Source organism: Cyprinus carpio, chromosome B4 (assembly GCF_018340385.1).
Source record: "Cyprinus carpio isolate SPL01 chromosome B4, ASM1834038v1, whole genome shotgun sequence".
Taxonomy (NCBI): Eukaryota; Metazoa; Chordata; class Actinopteri; order Cypriniformes; family Cyprinidae; genus Cyprinus; species Cyprinus carpio.
In genome coordinates, this window is record NC_056600.1 from 19,278,530 (window position 1) to 19,299,586 (window position 21,057).

Below are 21,057 nucleotides of genomic sequence, written 5' to 3' on the forward strand. Positions count from 1 at the left end.
ATCAAAACCAAATATTCTGTGATAAAGTAATCCATATGAAAACAATGCGATGTCCAGTCTTTCACGTCTCCCTTCATTATATCTAATGTGACCACGCCCACACGCCGAGCGTGCTATTGATATAACAATCGTCTATGTAAAGCTTGTAGCGGTTAAACGCCCACTTCACAGCAAACAATTAACAATACTGTACTTCACATTTTTTAAATGTTACTGTTCGCGTCGCGCTGAGAAGAATAAGACATAATTCACCTCAATAAGACCTCTGAGAGGAATAAGATTTGGATTACCTCAAAAAGAAGAATGAAGTGGCTTGACCCAGCAGAGATAAACATGAATAAGTCTTTTTTATTATTAATCTACTTGTATTAATTTTCATATAACTTGTACACATTTTACTAGTTAGACTTTTTCCAAAATATAATTCCTGACTAAATGTATAATCAAGTGAAACATTATAAAGTTTCATTTAAATCATTTCAATGTCTGACGATGCCAGGATGTTTTTGTGTGTGTGTGTGTGTGTGTGTGTGTGTGTGTGTGTTCTGACGTGTGTCTTTGTGTGTGTTTGTATATGAAAGTAATATGAGGTATGTGCCAGGTACAGTATGTGATGTTCATTTATATATTTCAACATGACACAATACCAGTCAAAACTTTTGAACATTAAGATTTTTAATAATTTTGTAAAGAATTCTCTTCTGCTTACCAAGCCTGCATTTATTTTATCCAAAATACAGAAAGTTGCATTTGCTAAAGCAGTAATATTGTGAAATATTTTTACTATTTTAAATAACTGCTTTCTATTTTAATATATTTTAAAATTTAATTTATTCCTGTGATCAAAGCTAAATTTTCAGCATCATTACTCCAGTCTTACTCCAAGTGTAACAACATACACTATACCATTCAAAAGCTGGGAGTCAGTATATATAGAAATTAAAACTTTTATTTAGCACACAAGTGATGATAAATACAATAATCATGTTACAAACGATGCTGTTCTTTCAATAAATAAATAAAAAATAATATAATAATAATAATAATAAATGTTTTTTGAGTAGCAAATCAGAATATTAGAATGATCTCTGAAGGATCGTGTGACTCGTGTGACTGGAGTAATGATGCTAAAAATTAAGCTTTGAAAGTCAGCTTTGATTGTTCCTAATAAACTGTTTAACTGCACTCGCAAGTGAATCTCAACTTATTTTGTGGGATAATTAAATGTATTTTAAATAAACTACAAACATAAAAATATAAAAATTTATTTTGTCCTCGCATTCTTTATTGTAACTCTTCCCTCTCAGTCACATGCCTAACTGAAAGGCTCATAATGCAGCTCATTATGCGGGTCTTTGTCTTCTCAGGTGTAAATCACACAAATATTCATGGTCAATCACCTCTACATGCATATGTCCTTTCGAAACAAAAAGTGTCTTAGAAAATTTAAATCAATCTGTTGTTTTCTGTGAGTGAGTAAACAAGATGATTTTCACATAATTTTGAAGCAAAAATTCTAGGCTACAAGGTCCATGTTTGAAAGTCTTGTGAACAGATGTTCTGTATGTGTTTTATGACCTTATTTTTTAGTGACTTCAAAATTTTAGTTTTTCACTAACAACGCATAAATGTTGTTTTCTCAAAAACACAATCATGTACATACATGCTATTTACATATTATTGTAGCCAAGTTTGTACTGATTACAGTGTTATTAGACTTTAGCCATGTATATTTTTATAAGCAACTGAAAAACGCACAAAAGTCAGGGTATGTCAAAACTTCTCCAGGCCCCCAAAACCCCTTAGACCCCAGAGGGTTAAGCACTAGAGACAGGTCCCAAGAAGGTATGGAGGGGGGGCGGGGAGGATTTAACCTTCTGGGCCCACAAGGAACCTGATGACCAGGTCATGCTTACCTGCCGACTGTCCTTCTACAGGGTCATGGACCGCAAAAATCGCAGCAACCTGGACTTTGAGGGTGGAGGGAGACAGCCTTCGCTCCAGCACTTGCTGCAAAAAGGAAAGCACGACCCTGATCTGGCATCTCCAGGGGTCTTCTCGACAAGAAGAACACCGCTCAATGAACAGGTTCCACTTCAAGGCATAAGTGTGTCTCGTAGACGGTGCTTTCGGCTAAGTGATGGTGTCCACCACCTCTAGGGGTAGGTCACCAAGAACCTCCGCATCCCATCCAGGGACCAGACATGAAGTTTCCAGAGGTCTGGACGTGGGTGCCACAGGGTGCCCCATCTCTGAGTCAGGAGATCCTTCCTCAGAGGAATCCGCCAGGGAGGGGCTGTAGCGAGGAGCACTAGTTCGGGGAACCAGGTCCGAGTGGGCCAATATGGCACCACAAGCAAGACCTGCTCCTCGTCTTCCCTGACCTTGGACAGCGTCTGTGTGAGAAGGCTCACTGGAGGAAATGCATACTTGCACAGGCCACACAGCCAGCTGTGTGCCAGTGTGTCCATGCCAAGTTATCCCTCGGTCAGGGATTAGAACAACTGGCAGTGAGAGGTCCCTGGAGAGGTCTACGTTGTGTGCCACACTGCCACGCTCACCTCAGGACTCGGCCATGAAGCCAGTGCTGAAGCAGTCTCACATGCAATAGCCCTAGTGTTGTAAGTGCCACTACAGCTGCCATATACCCCAGGACCTCTGAAATAGTTTCAGTGGGACTGTCGTCCTGCCCTTGAATGAATTCAAGCAGGCCGGCACCGACCGCGCATGTTCCTCTGTGAGGCGTGCTGTCTGTTCAATCAAATCCAACTCCATACTGAGAAAAGAGGTCCTCTGTGTTGGGGAGAGTTTGCTCTTTTCCCAGTTGACCCGAAGACCCAACAGGCTGAGGTACCAGAGCACCAGGCCCCTGTGCTCGCACAAATGATCACGAGACTGTGCTAGTATAAGGCAATCTTCGAGACAGAGGATGCAAACACCCTGCTCTCTGAGGGTAACAAGAGCCGCATCCATGATTTTCGTGAAGACACGGTGAGACAGGACAGCCTGAAGGGCAGGACCTTGTACTTTTATGCCTGTTCTTCGAACGCAAACCCCAGAAATGGTCTGTGGGGCGGAACGATCGACACATGAAAGTACGCGTGCAAACCAATCGTATCTGCATTAACATCTTGAACGGTAACCAATGAAGGTCCCAGTTCAAGACACGCAGGTCCAAGATTGGCCAACCACCTTTCTTGGGTACAATGAAGTAAGGGCTGAAAAACCCAGAGAGATAGAGAAAACCACTCTCTCGTCGAGATTTTCCAGATTCTCCACCCGGCCCTCCTCCAGGGTAAGGAGAGGTGCCTTCACCATCCCCCAAAGAGCAGCTTCCTCCCTCTCTGGGTCGTCCGTACCGGGGCCTCTTGCTCTTCCTCTCACCGTGGGCCAGGACGGGTGGGGCAGCCTGCCTACACCCAGCTCCATGGCACCGCTTGCTGGATGCTGCGGATGCGGCACGGGGTCGGACGCAGGGGGCCGCACTCGGCAATGAGCATGCTGGGTTGCTGCGGCAAGCGGATGGGTGGAGGCAGCAGCTGCCTGCCGGGGCAGGGTGTGCACCTTCCTGGGCCAGGATCTCGACTGCGTCACCGAAGAGGCCGGTCCGGGACACAGGGGCATTAAGGAACCAAACTTGTCGGCATCTCTCAAATGAACCAGACACGGCCAGGGATGGCATTCCTGGACCACAAGTGTGGACATCGCACGACCCAGAGAACTCGCGGTGACCTTCTTCGTTCGGAGTGCAAGGTCAGTAGCAGTTCGGAGCTCTTACACTATATATTATATGTATAGACTATATAGGTTCATGAAAAGTGTTACCATGAAGCTTTTTTATGCCCATTTTTAAATTACTCAACTATAATTCGGGAAGCCTAGTGGTTAGAGAGTTTAACTCCTAACCCTGAAGTTGTGGGTTCGAGTCTCGGGCCGTCAATACCATGACTGAGGTGCCCTTGAGCAAGGCACTGAACCCCCAACTGCTCCCCGGGCGCCGCAGCATAAATGACTGACAACTGCTCCAGGTGTGTGTTCACGGTGTGTGTGTGTTCACTGCTGTGTGTGTGCACTTTGGAATGGTTAAATGCAGAGCATGAATTCCGAATATGGGTCTGTATGTCACATCATACTTGGCTGTATGTCACATCACATCACTTTTTGTCACTACACTTTTTGTCACTATTCCTAAAATGTTAATGTTTCAGTTTTATATAGTAAACCCAAAAGCTGTCAACCCCATCACAGTGGGGACACTTGCAATAGTTAATAAACTATTTGTTTTTAAATATGTTTAATGCTAGTCCTGTTACTTTTTGAATGTTCCAGGTTGAATATTATGAGGTTGAAGATCAGGTCAAAATTGCCTAACTCCATATAATGTATAGTCAGTTTTGTGCTTTGTAATCAAAGGATTCTGAAATATGAACAATAAAGACCTCCGTTAAACTATGTGTAGAAAATATCACTTGGTAGAAAGACCACTATTTTAAAAAAGGGATATTACTGCATAACGATAATGAAGAAAGACAACAGACAAGTTCTATTACTCTACATGTAAAAGACTTTAATATTTTTTTTTCCAACAAAATGTAACAAAAATGAATGCTTAAATTTGTATAAAGTAATGGTGTGCTCATACAAATTGGCCGATATTCCTATTAAAAATAAAGTTTTTACTAATCCTTTACTTTGTTTACTTCATAAGGGTTTTAAGTATTATAAATCACAGTTCATAAGTAATTTTGCCAAACACTCAATTGTTCCATGTACTTTACATACTGTTACTTGCAGTTGCATTTAGTTCCATCCAGAAATTCACTAGGTTTTACAAAACAACATATGTATATATATATATACAGAGCTGGGTAGTAACGGATTACATGTAATCTGGATTACGTAATCAGATTCCAAATCTCAAGTACTTGTAATTAGAGTAAACTACTTTTTAAAATACTCGTAATCAGACTACTGTACTTTTTTATGGATTACATGATTACATATTATTTACACAATGGTAATAAGTTGTTCACAAATTAATTGATTCTCCTAAATTTCCTTTTTTTAACGTTTATATTTTTTTCCTAAAAACCTGCCGCTTATATACGTTCGTGATTCTTCAAGTTTTTCGGCGGAGAGGGGGAGGGATGTCAGAATCGCGCTCAGAAAAATATGCAAAAAGATAATGGAAAATAGCGGGTAAAGCAGCCTTTAATCACTGGATGTACAGACATAATTTCATTTTTAAAGAAAGTCAATGTCTCTGTTCAGTGTAAGATCTGCCTACCACGGATAATTTGCTGTCCACGGAAATCTTTGACTAGCAAAGTTATTGCTGGGATTTTCATTTCATTTTCTCATTGCTACTGCCTTATGCACTTCAAGGCCCCATCCACACACGGAGACGCGTTTCACTGTATACGCATAAATTTTGTATCGTATAGTTGTTTTCGTCCACACAGATCCGGCGTTTTGGGAGAGTGAAACCGATATTTTTTAAACTGGGTCCCAGAGTGGATAAATTCTAAAATGCCGCCTTTGCGTTTTCATGTGGACCACAAATCCGTATATTTTCTGAAACGATGACGTCATCAGCCCACGTCTCGCCCCTAGTCAAACACCGCTACGTCACGTAAGAGCACAAAAACATTAACAAACACTGAACGATTGTCTTTTTTTAACTAACATTAACACAAATTAATAAATGTATTGTTCCATGTTCGTTTGTATACCGAGCGCAAGGTTTATGCGCATAGTCCATGTTTTCTCCATTCTTAATGTGTCTCTACGGCAGAATTACAGCGCCACATGCTGGTCTGGCATGTGTACTACATCGTTTTGTGTCTTTCCTCATTGTTACTATGCACTTAAAATGTTTTGAGATGGATAGAAATGTCATTTCTGTGTGAATTTAGTCTTTTTCAGAATTCATGTTTGCAATGTAGCTATTGTTTGATGTTTTTTCATTGATACATTCGTATACACTTCCAGTGTTTTTTTTTTTTTTTTTTTTTTTTTTTTTTATATTTGACCTAGCAGGGATATTGCTGTTAATTTAATGTTTTTCAATATTGTTTTTTTGTAATGTAGCTGTTTTCTAAATTTACTTAATTCTAAGTAAATATGCTTTAAAATCATAAGATGTGATTTTGTTTTATTCAGTGTTACTAGCAAGCACTAACAGCAAGGTACATTAGTGTTAGTATTTTTTTAAGTATTAACTTTCCATACACTGCACTTGAAAAAGAAGCTATTGTGGCTCTTGTTGGTGAATTAAATATATTTTTTTGGAATATATATATATATTTTTATCTGTCAAAATAGCACAAGATTAGGCTAATTCATTATTTGTGATATCAAATAAGGGTTAGCACAAATGTAATCTAAATGTAATCCAAAAGTAATCAGATTACGTTACAAAAAAATGTGTAATCTAAGAGATTATATTACTGACTACAAATTTTGTCATGTAATCTGTAATCAGTAACTGATTACAATTCATAAGTAATCTACTCAGCTCTGTATATATATATATATATATACTGTACATACAAAACATGACAAAGTTTGATGATATATGTGACCACAAAGTATATCATCATGACATGACAAGTAACTCTTATGAAACAGTGAGCTTACAATGTTCTGACATGATAACAGATAATTCTATGTAACGATGTTCTGGTCTGATGAACCATATTAACCATAACTAATGTTTTCTTTTTTTATTATACATTACTTTCTAGTTCTGATACTACTTAAATGTTGTTCTTTAAATGTGTAAAAAATAACAAATACAAATATATGCATATCTAATCAATAAATGTACAAATTATCACAGTTTCATGGCCAAAACCTTTACATTTTACATGAATATGGAAATCTGCTTTAACACTTTTTGTTGCAATTCACACATTTGACTTTGGAAGCATAACTTCAGATAGTGGTCTCCTGGTCTGCGTTTTCACCGCATTTTACAATAGCTGAAGATGCATTGCCATTCCCTGCAGAAACACCATTGCCATCTTGTTCTGGAGTTTTTAACTGGTTCTTCAGTGCAAGCTTCTTTTCACGATGAGACAGTCTAATGTACACGACTCCCCACAATATGTAGGATAAGGAATATAGGCCATAAATAAGACCCAAGAAAGCGTTTCTGTAGGACAAAAAAAGAAAGAAAGAATCTCTATATATATGAAAGTTTTGCATGTAGTTTTGTAGACTTCATGGCTACAAAATGTCAGCATGACAGTAATTAAATCTTTTCTAGTACAAAGGGTTTTAAATAAGGCATTTTTTTAAATATACTGTAGCGCTTTATTGTATATTGCTGTACACCCAAAGCGCTTTACAATCATGAGGCAGTCTCTCCTCAACCACCACCAGTGTTTGTATCACCAAATGTTATAGAGTTGCAGAAAAGTTAAATTTTGAGCTGATGGAGGCACAAGTGGACTTGAACAAGAGACCTTCAAACGATTCTGAGAATTATTCTGGTCATTCATTAACAAAGCAGTTTTGCAACAACAAAAACACTCAAGTTGTATCAAGGTATGATACAACTTTGGTGTTTTGCCCCTTAAAAAGTTATGACGAATGTCCATGTGGCAACGTGCATGTAATCAGAGAAAGACTTCAGATAACCTTTGCCATCATGTACCTATCCTATATTTTTCTTCAAACACAAACAAATAAGATCAAGGATTATTGTTTGTCACAGTAGCTTTACATCAAATTAAATTTAAGTACATATAAATGTTTAATTGTTACATTACATAATTACTGAGGCTCTGTGGGTCATTCACACCAAGAACGATAACTATATAGATAACTATAAAGATTAGCATCCACACCAGCGAACAATATCGTCTGTTTATTCTAAGCGCATGCGCGTCTGCCGCTTTAAATTCTTGAGCTTGTTACTGCAAGATTGATTCTGATTGGCTGTCTATGTTTTTATAGTTCTTCAGCTAGAAAAAAAAATTGAAAGTGATTCAAATGATAACTTTTCTCTGTACCTTTGTCGTTGTAGTTGTGGTGTTGACTCTGCTATTCTTTTATATTGAGAACGATTTTTACAACTATATCTTTATTGTTATCTTTATACTTATCGATCTTGGTGTGAATGGGCCTTTATACAGACATTACTTAGACATATTGGACTATCTAACAAATTATTTTTTTTTTTTTTTTTATGACTAACGGCATTATTTTGGAAAAGTGTGAATGAAAATGTTGAATATGTGCAAGTGCCAGTGTAAGTTTACTAACCTGAAGGCACCAGAATCATAGATACGACACGCTCCTCTCCCTCCACATTGTTTTGTGCCCCATTTCAGACAGGTCCTGTCAATAAAGGCTCCAAAATAAACTGGAGGGGGAATGCCACCTAGAAAAGTTTCTCAGATCAACTAAAGATAGCTTTTTTTCTGTTGTTTAATAATCTTGTGTTGAGAAAGAAAGATATCTTCTTACCCAGAGTCCGAACAATCAAAGTATAAATACCAAGAGCCAAAGATTTTAGTTCTGGATTTATGGATCTAAGAAAAGAGCAGTCATGAGGACATATATTTACATATATATATATATACATTTTTAAACCCAATATTAAACCAGCTTCTCACACCATAAGACAGAATTTAATTTTGTTTTGTGTCCCTGATTCTATTAGTGTGGAAGTATATTAGTACTTGACTTAAGTCAATACCACTGCATATACCAATAAAGAAACATGTTATTGTGTCATGAGGATAAATACTGTAGGCACAAAAAATGACCAGCATACTGTATTACATAAAATTCCTTAAAGACATTTAAGTCTCTCAAAGGTATTTTTTTTTTTTATTATTATTATTATTATTATTATTATTTGCACTTTTGGGGAGATGCATTACCTGAGTAGAATAATGTAACCTGGTGTGGCCCCACAAGCCGAGAGAAAGGCACCAATAACTGTCACCGCCATGTAGACCTTAAACATGTAGTCACAATCACTCTTGCGAGGGCACTGGCCCAGCACTGCTGACATGTTTGCATATGGGAAAGGCGAATCTCCAACACAGGTGCAGTTGTGGAATACCTTTGAAAAGAGTCAGATTGTGTCAACTACTAAAACACCAGCAAATGCAGTAGGGTTTAAAGGTCTGACTAAAAAGTTTTAGGATTTTGGATATTTAAATGAAGAACTTTAGGTTAAACAAATATTTAACACTGACTGCAGGTCAGTAATCAAATGTAAGCAAACCATGGTCACAAGGTTTTTTTTTTTTTTTTTTTTTTGTACAAAAGGTCAGATTTCATTGAAGCACACAACATGCTCTTTGGAACGTTCACAAATTATGCTGGCATTACATTGATCATCAGGTTTACTTAAACTGATCCAAGGCAGCTCGAGAGCTACTGTCAAAAGGGGCACATAGTAAATACCTAAACATATTTAAAATGAAATATATTTTTTTTTTAGTACATTTTTATTCTAATTTTTATTATATTATATATTTTTTTTTTTTATTTTATTTTTTTTTTTTTTTTTTTGGTGAACAGCATCACTGGTGGTCTCAGATTTTTGGACCCTAAGGATTCAAGAAGAAAACAAAAATCTAAATATAATTATTTTCTCTGCTTCTGAGCTGGCTTTTTTATTGATGAAACAAATGCCATTAACCAGAAACATACAAAATACAACTATTTCTAAGCCCATGGTCTATAATCCAAACAAATCTTGATGGCTAAAATCTGTTTTACAAGCAAACATATGTTACATGACTGCAGTTTCACATTGGTTTCTTATGTTTTGTCTACTCAAATGTATCTCTGCTTATACAGAGAGATTTTGTTTATCACAATAACAAAATAAAAATAAATAAATAAAAAGAAAAAACTATATATGCAAAGAAGTCTGTTGGCAAAACTGATTTAGCAGCAGGCATGTAGATGTCTGGAAAGAATAGCTTACCATATTCTTGCCATCACCAGTGGAGCTTTGGCAGCCAGCAAGGCAGGGGGAGGCATAGGTCAAGCCATTGCTGGCACATATGGGATCCCAATGTTTCAGAGAGCAGGAGCAACCCATGTTACATGGAGAAATTAGCGTATTCTGCTGATAGGACACCTGTGGAACCCTATTAGAAATACACTGAATAATTAAACCACTTAAAATTCAGTTTAATTACACTTATTGGCATTAAAAATGAATGTGGCATCTAAGACCCAAACAGAACATAGTTCCATTAAAAAAAAGGAAAAAAAAGATACAATTCCATTAAAAAGATGCCAGAAAAAAATTACATATATGATAAACAACACAATAAACTGTATTACTGTTTTTTGGAGTGTTTACCCTTGATATGACAATGTAAGTCCTGGCACTTGTGTGTTGTCACACTGCAGGAAATACTGAATAAGCATCGTAAAGAAAGCCAGAAGAGATGTTCCAATGCAGATCTTAGTTGCTCCGAGAACATTCAGTTTGAACTTCTTCATTATAAACCCACCGGTGACAATTCCCAAAGCCACAGCTGGTAGATTCATAATGCCTGGAAAGACCAAAGATGGTTACCTTTTTTATTTATTTATATAATTTTTTTTATTAGATAATTTTTTTATTTAGATATTTTGATTTATGTTGATTTATGTCACAACATAACACATTTTATTTCACTTTTAAATACACTTTAAAAGATTTGAAACATTCCATGGAAACATTCCGTAAATTCATAAATTGTATTGAACATGATTCTGCCTTCTGAACAGTAACAGGGTTGACAGAGCATAGTTTAGTGCTGCGATACCCCTGGGGGCTTTGGCACAAAAGAGCAGTTTCCCTAAGAGAGGAAGATGGGGAGTGCATCATTTTAAAGATGTTGTTTTGTCTGTGTGTTTCTGGATGCAGTTGTTTCCTGACCTTCTCTGATGGTCAAGATCGCGGTCTTTTAGGTTTGGGCCCTAAACATGCTGAAACAATGTTTGTAGATTTCCAAAGGAAGAAGGGACAAGAGTCCTAACAAGATGACAACTTGGCTAAGCTTCCCCCTTCTGGGGTGGTTGCAAAATCAGAGTCTGACCCTGAGTTGAAAGCCATGCTTTCCCAGGCAGCTGAGAACATCAGGCTTGAGTCTCCACCAAACCTGCAGTGTTCTCTCACACTAAGCCAGACAGATGGAAAAGCAGTCCAGATAGGGGCAATCCAGAGATGGAAGGGATTGATCTTTCCCAGGAGGTGGTGACAACAATGCTCCTTGCCACAGAAGAGGCCTTTTGTTGCCTTTGTTGTACTCAATGCTGTCTGGCAGTCAGCAATGTTACACTTCCTTACTCCCAGCCTTGTCCTCCCTATTTCCAATAAGCCAAAAGCTCACACCTCAAGGAAACACTGTTTCCTCATGTGTCTCTAGCCAGTCCCTCATGGGTCCAGGAAGCCAGGAAAGTGCTACCTCCCACACACCCCCTCTACTTTGGGATGTATTGTCTCCCGAGTTAGGCCCCAGTGCTCCCCCTTGCTGTCGGTTGCATCGATTGTCCCTTTGGTCCTGCTCGTAAGGGGTCTAGGAGTTTAACGACGCAATAGAGCCTGCACCACACAAGCTCCCTTTCAAGATGTTAATGCAGAAGCACATTCTCACATGCATACTGCCCCAAGATTGGTTTGCAGTGTTCGGCCTGAAACATGCGTACTTCTCGATCTTGCCTCAATACAGACCCTTACTTCGGTTTGCTTTTGAGGGTCATGCATACAGAGTCCTCAAATAGTCCTCAAATAGTCCTTTGCATTGTCCCTTTCTTTCCTCATCTTCACCAAAGTAGCTATGGGTGCCCTTGCCCCATTAAGGGCAGTGAGCATTCATATTTTCAACTATTTTGACAACTGGCTCATTCTAGCTCACTCTTGGGATCTGTTGTAATCTTTGGGTCAACTGGAAGAAGAGCAAGCTCTCCTCAATGCAGAGCATCTCTTTTTTTCAGTATGGAGTTGGACTCTGTCAACATGATTGTGTGTCTCATGAAAAAGCATGCCCAGTCAGTGGGCTCCTGGATGGGACACGGAAGACTTAAGTGGATTGTCACAAGCAGGGATAGCCACTATCACTTATGCCAGAGCCCCCTCTACTTGGCAGGCTTATGCCCTGAAAGTGGAATCTGTTCCCTGAGTGGTGTTCTTCTTGCTGAGAAGACCCCCGGAGATGCCCAATCAGTGTTGTCCCACTCCACCTTGTAAATGCATGTTGCTGCTATAAACAGCACATCACAATGCAGTGGATGGCAGGTCTGTAGAAACGACCTGATCATCAGGTTCCTGAGAGGTACAAAAAGGTTAAATCCTCCTAGGCTGTGCCTTGTCCTCTCTTAGGATCTCAATTTGGGATCTCCTTTCTGGATAGAGCTCACTTTGAGTTACTAAAGTCAGTTTAGTTTAAATTCCTGTCTCTGAGGACAGCACTCCTTACCATGATCACCTCATAATCTTGAGACCCCAGCCTGGAGTTCCCACTATTCCTTTCTTGAACTTGCAAGTGCTACCTTTGGAGGAGGCAGACCCATCCCTTGCACAGAGTGTGACCATGACACAGAAATGCATTTACAGAGACCACACGTAGAACTTTAGAAGCTCTGAGCAGCCTTTTGTCAGCATTGGGGGTCAGCAGAAGGGAAAGGCTGTCTCCAAACAAGGTTAACCTGCTCGCTAGTGGATGCCATCACTTTGGCAAAGCAAAAATATACAGTAGTGATGGATATTTACAAACTCGGGCTGTGGACAAGCTTTTTTTTTTTTTTTTTTTTTTTTTTTTGACATCAGCTAATTTTTTGTGAAAATTATTATTTTATATACATGAATAAGAGGGACACAACTGACACTAGTTTTGTAGAATGACATCGCTATGTGTCTTTAAACAATCTGAAAATTTATATTAAACAGACAAAAATAAATGCAATAAATGTAAACCTACCTATAAAAAAAATGGCCTTTGATGCTGACTGGCCATAAATTTGCTCCATAAACTTTGGCTTAAATGTGATCATTCCTATAAAACCATTGACTTGCACAAATGCAGTGCATACAAGGAGCAGGTAAATCTGGTTGCTGAAGAGTTTTTTCAGTGATGGCAGAAAATCTAGAAAATATCAAGAAGATGATTGTAAGTAAGTTCAAGGGTCATGTATGCTCAATATCTTGACCAAATGTTATGAGTGAAAAATCAAATATTTGATGAAATGCACACCTTTAGCCAGAGCTGCCATGGTGACCGGAGCTGGTTTGTCAGGAGCATTACTGTGCTTGTTGTTGTCGGGAATGAAACAGTCCTGCTCGCCCTCATTAAATTTTTTCTCAGATTCAGTCTCACCCTGCTTAGGAAGAGACTTGGGAAGGAACCAAAATGGAATTCCAGCCAGTAACATCACTCCACCAGTTAACAAAAAGCCAAGCCACCAGGCACCAACCCAACGTGAATCTTTGTGGTTGATGGAAATGGTATCTAAAAAACAAAAAAAAACAAACAGACATCCACATTCTGTTCATTAATCAGCCACAGCAAAATAATTTATAATTTGAAATTCCAACAAACAGTATGAACGAAGACCCCTTATGTCAAAGGGTAACTGAGTCAGCCAGTTAAACAAAGGACTAGTTATCATAAAGTCATGTCATTCATTAACAGTGATGATCTACACTAACTTCAGGTAATGATATGTTACTGCAGACATATTATCTGAAATCTTCTTTGTTAAACAGAGTGCTTTTTCAAAGTTTAACTTTTGAACCTACTTAGTAGAAGTCAAGTGAACTGAGCCAGTCGATTAGAGTATAAGACAAACATCCACTTTTCACATAATTCACATGCAACAAGTAACTATGATATGGTAAAACTGAAGGTACAAAGGCTACTTTGTATACATCAAACACGTTAAGAAAGGTTGCTGGGAATGTTTTCTAGAAATTTACAAAATAACATAATTTTGTGTTTTATATATTTTCTTCCCATATTTTCTGACCATGAGCCTAGGGATAATCATATGTAAGATCAGTCTAGAGCAAAGAGCCATTATCAGTTAATGGCTACAAAAATAGGTTTGCAATATACAGTACAGTACACTGGTTAAACAGGTGAATACCTAAGTCCACTGCTCCTATGTCCACGTAGAGCTTGGCACAGAAAGATCCTAACATGAATCCAAACATAGGCCCCATTATTCCCACAGTCTGTATGAGAGCTGAGAAAAAAATCAATAAAAAACAATCACTACAAAAATGCACACTGACATCATCTTAATAAGAGAAAGAGTAGGAGAGAACATGCCCAAATCATATTTCGTTCCAAAATAAAATAAAATAAAATAAAATAAAAATAAATTTTTGCATAATATTTCTCACATTTTCTTTTCTTTTTTTTATTTTTGCATGACATTATATTCATGACAGTTAAACCCCACCTCCCCCTACACACATCCTAATTTTCAATTTCTTATTAACATGATGAAAAATGTAAATAAATAAATTTAATGACACTTTTGTAACATTCAAAATATATCAACTTTAAATTTAATATCAAATAACACACTACTGTTAAAATTATAATCAAGTACTTTACAAATGCTTAAAGGGATAGTTCACTCAAAAATTTAAATTTGATGTTTATCTGCTTACCCCCGGGGCATCCAAGATGTAGGTGACTTTGTTTCTTCAGTAGAACACAAATAGAGATTTTTAACTCAAACCGTTGCAGTCTGTCAGCCATATAATGTAAGTGGTGGGAATCACGGCTTTGAGAGACATAAAACATACACAAACAAAACAAAATTAAACCCTGCAGCTTGTGATGATACATTGATGTATAAAGACACAAAATTATATTTTTTTTTCCTCTGATTTTCACCTCAATGTCTGAACTGTCCTGAGCACGTTAGGGTCTTTTTCTTCTTCTTGCTTTACAGCAGATCGCAGACTTATAAGTGCATTTCCGGCACCTATTTCTCAAATGGACCATTGACACTCTATCTACAGTCTCAATTAGGAGTGTCAATGGTCCATTAAGATAGGTGGCGGTAATGCACTTATAAGTCTGCGATCTGCTGTAAAGCAAGAAGAAGAAAAAGACCCTAACGTGCTCAGGACAGTTCAGACATTGAGGTGAAAATCAGAGGAAATAAACTATCATCTTGTGTCTTTATACATCAGTGTATTGTCACAAGCTGCAGGGTTTAATTTGGTTTTGTTTGTGTATGTTTTATGTCTCTCAAAGCCGTGATTCCCATCCACTTACATTATATGGCCACATGCGCAGGCTGAAGAAAAAGACGTGAATGCACTGAGGACAGTTCAGACATTGCGGTGAAAATCAGAGGTAAAAAACTATATAAATACTGTTCAGTTTCTTGCACGGACTGATTTTTTTGTGTCTTTACACATCAGTGTATCGTCACGAGCCGCAGGGTTTAATTTGGTTTTGTTTGTGTATGTTTTATGACTCTCAAAGCCGTGATTCCCATCCACTTACATTATACGACTGAAAGACTGCAACTGATTGAGTTAAAAATCTTAGTTTGTGTTCTACTGAAGAAACAAAGTCACCTTCATCTTGGATGCCCTAGGTTTAAGCAGATAAACATAAAATTTTCATTTTTGGATGAACTATCCTTTTAAGTATGTTAAAAGAGTGCACTTTAAAGTACACTTAAAGCATTTTAAAAGTGTACTTCAGTGTCTTAAGAAACAGTTATGAAAGTGCACTCTTTAAATGAATACAAGTGGCTCTTTATATATATATATATATATATATATATATATATATATATATATATATATATATATATATATATATATATATATATATATATAATATAATATTATCTGCAAATATATAATATAATAACAATCAGTAAGTAAAATAAGCAATCAAGATAAAATTGTAAAAGTGAAACTGGTGCGTTTTGACATCTAATGGGGTTGAAGTGTAACTAGTAGGACAGTAATAGGCTTGAATGTATGCCAGAATTGGTAATATAATTATTAAAACTGATAATCAATCATACCCATGTAAAGAGCAGTGTTTTCCTCCCTTGAAAAATCATCTAGATAAGACAACCCAAGGGGCATGACAGGTGTCTCTCCTACCCCACGAAGCATGTTCCCAAGAAACACATAGAGCCACAAGGAGGAACTGGCTGCTTTCTCACATTCTACAAAAACAAAAGCACCACAAATGAACAACTCCACACACGACTGTGTAATACACTACAATATCACCATCTCAATAACAGAACAAAGTCTACTTTTGTAAATTTCAAGTGTATGATTTAAGCTTCCCAAAGTTCAAAGTTCAGAAATGAGAAGCTAAATAAGCAAACTAGAGTGACAGATCAATGGTGCAGGGGGTAGCACAATCATATTACAAGCCAAACATGACAAATGATTCCACAACTCAACTTTTTCAACTTTCTCTAAGTTGAAAAAGTTTTCATTTGTCATTTCTTACTAATGTGCATGACAGTTTTATAGTAAATCTTACAACAAAATGTATATATCTGGGTTATCACCCAAAAAATGAGAAGAGTAAATGGGAAACTTCTATTGTGCAAAATTAAAAATGATATATGAGGTGAAATATCTCCCAAACATTCACCCATTATCTCACATTTCTGTTATTAGATTTTATATTGGATTTTTTGGAAGAAGAAACTTAATTGGAGAGGATATTTATCAAATCCTATGAAGGCCATCGGTTTATTAAAAAAAAACAGGGTTGCAGTAGCCCTTTGGTTTAATATCTTATCTGAGGTAATTCTCAGGGTCAGGTTAAGGGTTGAACAACTTACCTGCTTGAATTTCCACTGTGGGAATTTCATCTTGTGCAAGACTCCCATTGGTTAAGCATGGTAGAATACTCTCTGTACCATTAGAGGCAGAGAAATGTGACACTGTTGTCTCGTATTTGTACCTGTGGAAAACAAACGCGTATTTGGCACATATTATTATTTGTCTTATTATTTGAATCTAGAAACATATCCTTGTTGACATAAATATGGTAACTAAAGGGGTTTAAAGAGTAGATGACCAGTTAAACTTACAGTCCTTGGAAGAAATGTGGTGCCGCAGTAATGAAGGATCCCATGGCCATAATTAAACATCCAGCTCCTATGAGTCGTGGTCTATGAAGCTTTGCACCAAAGTAACTCACAAAAGCTATTACCAAAAGATTACCGAAACGAACAAAAAATGGTATCTTATTGAAATCACAGATTTTGAGAAGATGATTATTTCATATGAATTGCAATGTGATTTCATATGAAAATACATGATTTAGATGTAAAAGTATGATTTTTAGAAAATAAAATGTATGAAGGTGTATGTTTTTTTTTTTTTTTTTCTCACCAACTTCAAAACTTCCATCAATTAATCCAATCAGTGAGCTTGGAATGTCAAAACGTCTCTCAATCTGTGTGATAGAGCTCTTCATGTAGCTGCCCTGAAATGCTTTGGCAAAGTACACAAAACACATGGCAGCCAAAAACATCTGAAGAACACACACACACACACGCACACACACAAACAAACAAACATGTGGTTAACAATACATGTAACTAAAACCCAAAATGATTTTATACACAAAACTATATTTTTCACAAAGTCACCATTTTAATGCTATTTTGAGTGGTCCCTAACATGTTGCTAAGCTGTTTTTAGGGTATTCAGAGTGGTCGCTAATTTTTTATATGCTGTTTTGAGACATGCTATATTAATGGCTTGTTATGGTATTTCAACCCAATCTCTGTATGCGAAGCTTGAGTAGATCATATGAAAACATACTAATGAGATTTACATACGAATGTACCAATTCACCAAATTGTGAAATAGATATGAATTTCCATTAGTGTTATTTTGTATGTTATTTTGTGTTCCATTAGGACATTTTTTGAACTTTGTTAAATCCTATTAATCTTAAACAAGTCTAAACTAGTTCTTAGATAATTTAAGATGGACTGAGTTGGTGTAGGTTGGTCTTTCCAGTCTGATCTTCAGCTGACCACCTGAAAGTGCCCCCTAAAACAAGCCAACAAACCAGTTTGACCAGTGATGACATAATAATCTTATCCTATGGCTGTATACCAAAACTGAATCAAACTGAAGTATTTTTTTATAAATAGTTTTGTGGAACCAATGACAATCACTCACAGGTTGCCCATTAAAAAAAATACAAATGACTTTGTTAATGAAGAGATGTGTCCTTATCATTGTTCTTATCATAATATAAGTGAAAATACTGAATTCACTACTTATTCAACACTAGACAGATAGGCTTAGCAGTGACACATTACACAGATGTTTAACCCACATTTTGCTGAGTAGTAAAACCATTTTCTCACTATTTGTACTACCATCAGATTGCCATTGTATGTTCACGTTACATGAGTTAACTATTAAAGTTGTAGTTTGGGTCAGAAGCCGTGCAATTGATTTGTTTACATAAAAGGAAGTACACTAATCATCAACTGCCACTAAAACTGTGACTCTGCTCCAAACCTTGACCTTCTAGAGACTCATTTTCTTTAGGCGATAAGGTCAGGAAAATTCCTAGTAGAATATTGTTTTGGAATGGGAAGATCCCCATGGATTGACTAATATTTGTGCAGTTAATTAAGGTTTTTTTTTTTTAACCCCATTGATTTTCATTGTGCGGGAATATTCTTCTAAATATCTTCTTTTGTTTTCCACAGAAGAAAGAAGACCAAAAATGGAACTGAAGAAGGTCAAACCTTGGAATAACATGAAGGTAAGTAAATGGTGATATATATATATATATATATATATATAGAAAGCCAATAGAAAGTAATTGCATAGTGATGGGATTAAATGAGCTGTTATCAAGTTCATGTCTTTGATTATAATGGGCCAATGTAAACAAGAAACTTAAAAGCAGGAGAAGATAAGTCAAAATTACCTTTAATTTGGAGCAGCATGGCTCTTGTGGCGTCTTCTTTTCCACACTCATGATGCCCTGGAAACAATATGAATGACAGATGACAGAGCAGTGCAGAGCGTGTTAACTCCAGGATCATTATGTACAGCATCACGTTATTGTCGTGCAAACAGCAGGGTCCATTGTTCATGGGAGTAAGAAAACATCATCTGAGGGGAAAGACCCCTGAGGGTGGAGCTGAGAGTGGATTCAGAAATTGCACCACATTTCCTGCAAGAGGAAGGGTGTTTGAAAAAAAAAAAAAAAAAAAATCAAAGTTTTCAAGAATCATGGACAGCAAGGCAAACTTTGATGATGTTGGTTTGATGCTGAAGACAATGAAACGTAATGTGGGGAATGTTTTTTTTTTTTTTTTTAAGAAAGTAACAAAAGAAAAGATTAAAAAAAAAACTGATTTGTTTTAGCAATGTTTGGCAAAAGAAAATAAGTGTTTGGACCAGGGCTCGTTGCCACAAGTTGTTACAAAAAAGGTTTTGAACTCAATAAAATTGCACAGATATGGAGTTAGGCAAAGATCAACAATATAATGAAATGTATTATATTGAATGAAATTTTAAATGAAAAGTGCAAATGGGATCAATATTGAATTGTTTGCATAAATGTCAGTTTGGGGAAAGTTATCACTTAAATAATATTTATTTTTAAATATTATATATACATATACAGTGTTGACAAAATAATGGTGTGTCATTTCTTTGTATGCTACCATTTGTATTTTATATAAAAACACAACTCTTTATTTTTGATGAAAAGCACATAATAAGCCATATAATGCCAGACTGGCCAAGCTTTTACAGAAACGTAATAAATAAATACAACTAAAAATATTCACAGATGTGACAAAAAGCCCCGATTATGTGCAGAGTATAACAGAATACAATGCATATTAATACAGCTAAATCATCTCTGCAACACATGAAAACAGGATCTTTTTATAAACAAGACAAAAAGGCAGACAGTAAGAGCTACAGAAATCAAACATACCTTGTCTGTTGCCTGTGTCCCTCAGAATGGATGGAGGACTCTGGCACTTTGCTCACAGGTAAGGCTTTATCATTCAGTGTTATAACAGCTCCTCTAATCAGTAACCAAACAATCATGTCCATCTGGTAATCATGTTAACAGATCACTTCTCTACAACAAGGGAGGGGGGCTGGGGTTTCTCAGAGGTACAGAGGACAGAGCAGACCAATGCTGTCTCATATGCTTTGGACAAACAGAGACGGAATGCTGCAGTGAAAAGGGACTCACTGGAAACTGTGTGTAGTTTATTTAACAGTGAAAACATTTGCTCTAGTTCCTGTGCATGTGAAGTCACCATTCACTCCAATTTAATAATCCATATGTTTGTATTTATCTATCCAAAATATATTAATTATTATAATAAAGTTAATGCTACAACAATGTTATTATTATTATTATAATCCTGAAGAAAAAAAAATCCATACTAATGCAAAAATACCATTTAAAATAAAACATACAAGTGTTAAATTATTTTATTATTGAATTAAAAAAGGATTAAGAATTATGAATCCATAAATTGGATTACAAAAGCCTCTGAGGTCTTGACTCCTGATAACAGGTTACAAGTTTGATTTGGTCATGAAATCACATTCAGAGCAAAGACATGGCATTATGTGGCAAGGTCAGCAAATATAAAACAGTTCAAACTGAATAAAATATATTGCACATAATTATGGTAGATTTATGGCAAAACAAAATAATATAGTGATTATTATTTAAACAGGAAAAAGCATTGATTTTGGCACAGACAGATGACTGACAATCAATGAAGCTGATTCACTTAAAACATGATGAAAAGTACAAATGGCAGAATTTTTTTAGTTTGGCTTGAAACTAAATCATCCCACACATCAGCAGCTAATTATTAATTGTGCATATTTAACAACACACACACTGAAGGTAATCACATGTAACATTAACTTACATTTTCATACATTTGTGTGTCAGGTAAACTTAACCTTTAACCGGCATTCACAGCCTGTGACATGTCTGTTTGTGAAGTGGGTCAGAGAGTTTTTACTGCAAGTCAGCATGATTTCTCTCATCTCATAACTTCTCTCCT

General features: G+C 36.7%; 1 protein-coding gene across 2 annotated transcripts; it reads right to left on the bottom strand.

The window, feature by feature from the left end:
• Positions 1-6,534: 6,534 nt before the first annotated feature.
• LOC109096602 (solute carrier organic anion transporter family member 1C1-like) lies at positions 6,535-20,096 on the bottom strand. Of its 2 annotated transcripts, none has more exons than XM_042722338.1 (15): positions 19,956-20,096; positions 18,933-18,989; positions 17,367-17,507; positions 17,062-17,195; positions 16,810-16,931; positions 16,027-16,173; positions 14,110-14,208; positions 13,218-13,472; positions 12,945-13,109; positions 10,340-10,535; positions 9,956-10,121; positions 8,895-9,079; positions 8,476-8,540; positions 8,272-8,389; positions 6,535-7,156 (listed from the first exon to the last, which is right to left on the bottom strand). In XM_042722338.1, exons 2-15 carry the CDS (start codon positions 18,981-18,983, stop codon positions 6,937-6,939), a joined length of 2,064 nt encoding a protein of 687 aa, XP_042578272.1. In that variant the 5' UTR covers positions 18,984-18,989; positions 19,956-20,096; the 3' UTR covers positions 6,535-6,936. The 2 variants fall into 2 exon arrangements, with proteins under 2 accessions (XP_042578272.1, XP_042578273.1); XM_042722339.1 differs by having other exon boundaries at positions 18,933-19,181; positions 19,956-20,094.
• Positions 20,097-21,057: the final 961 nt, after the last annotated feature.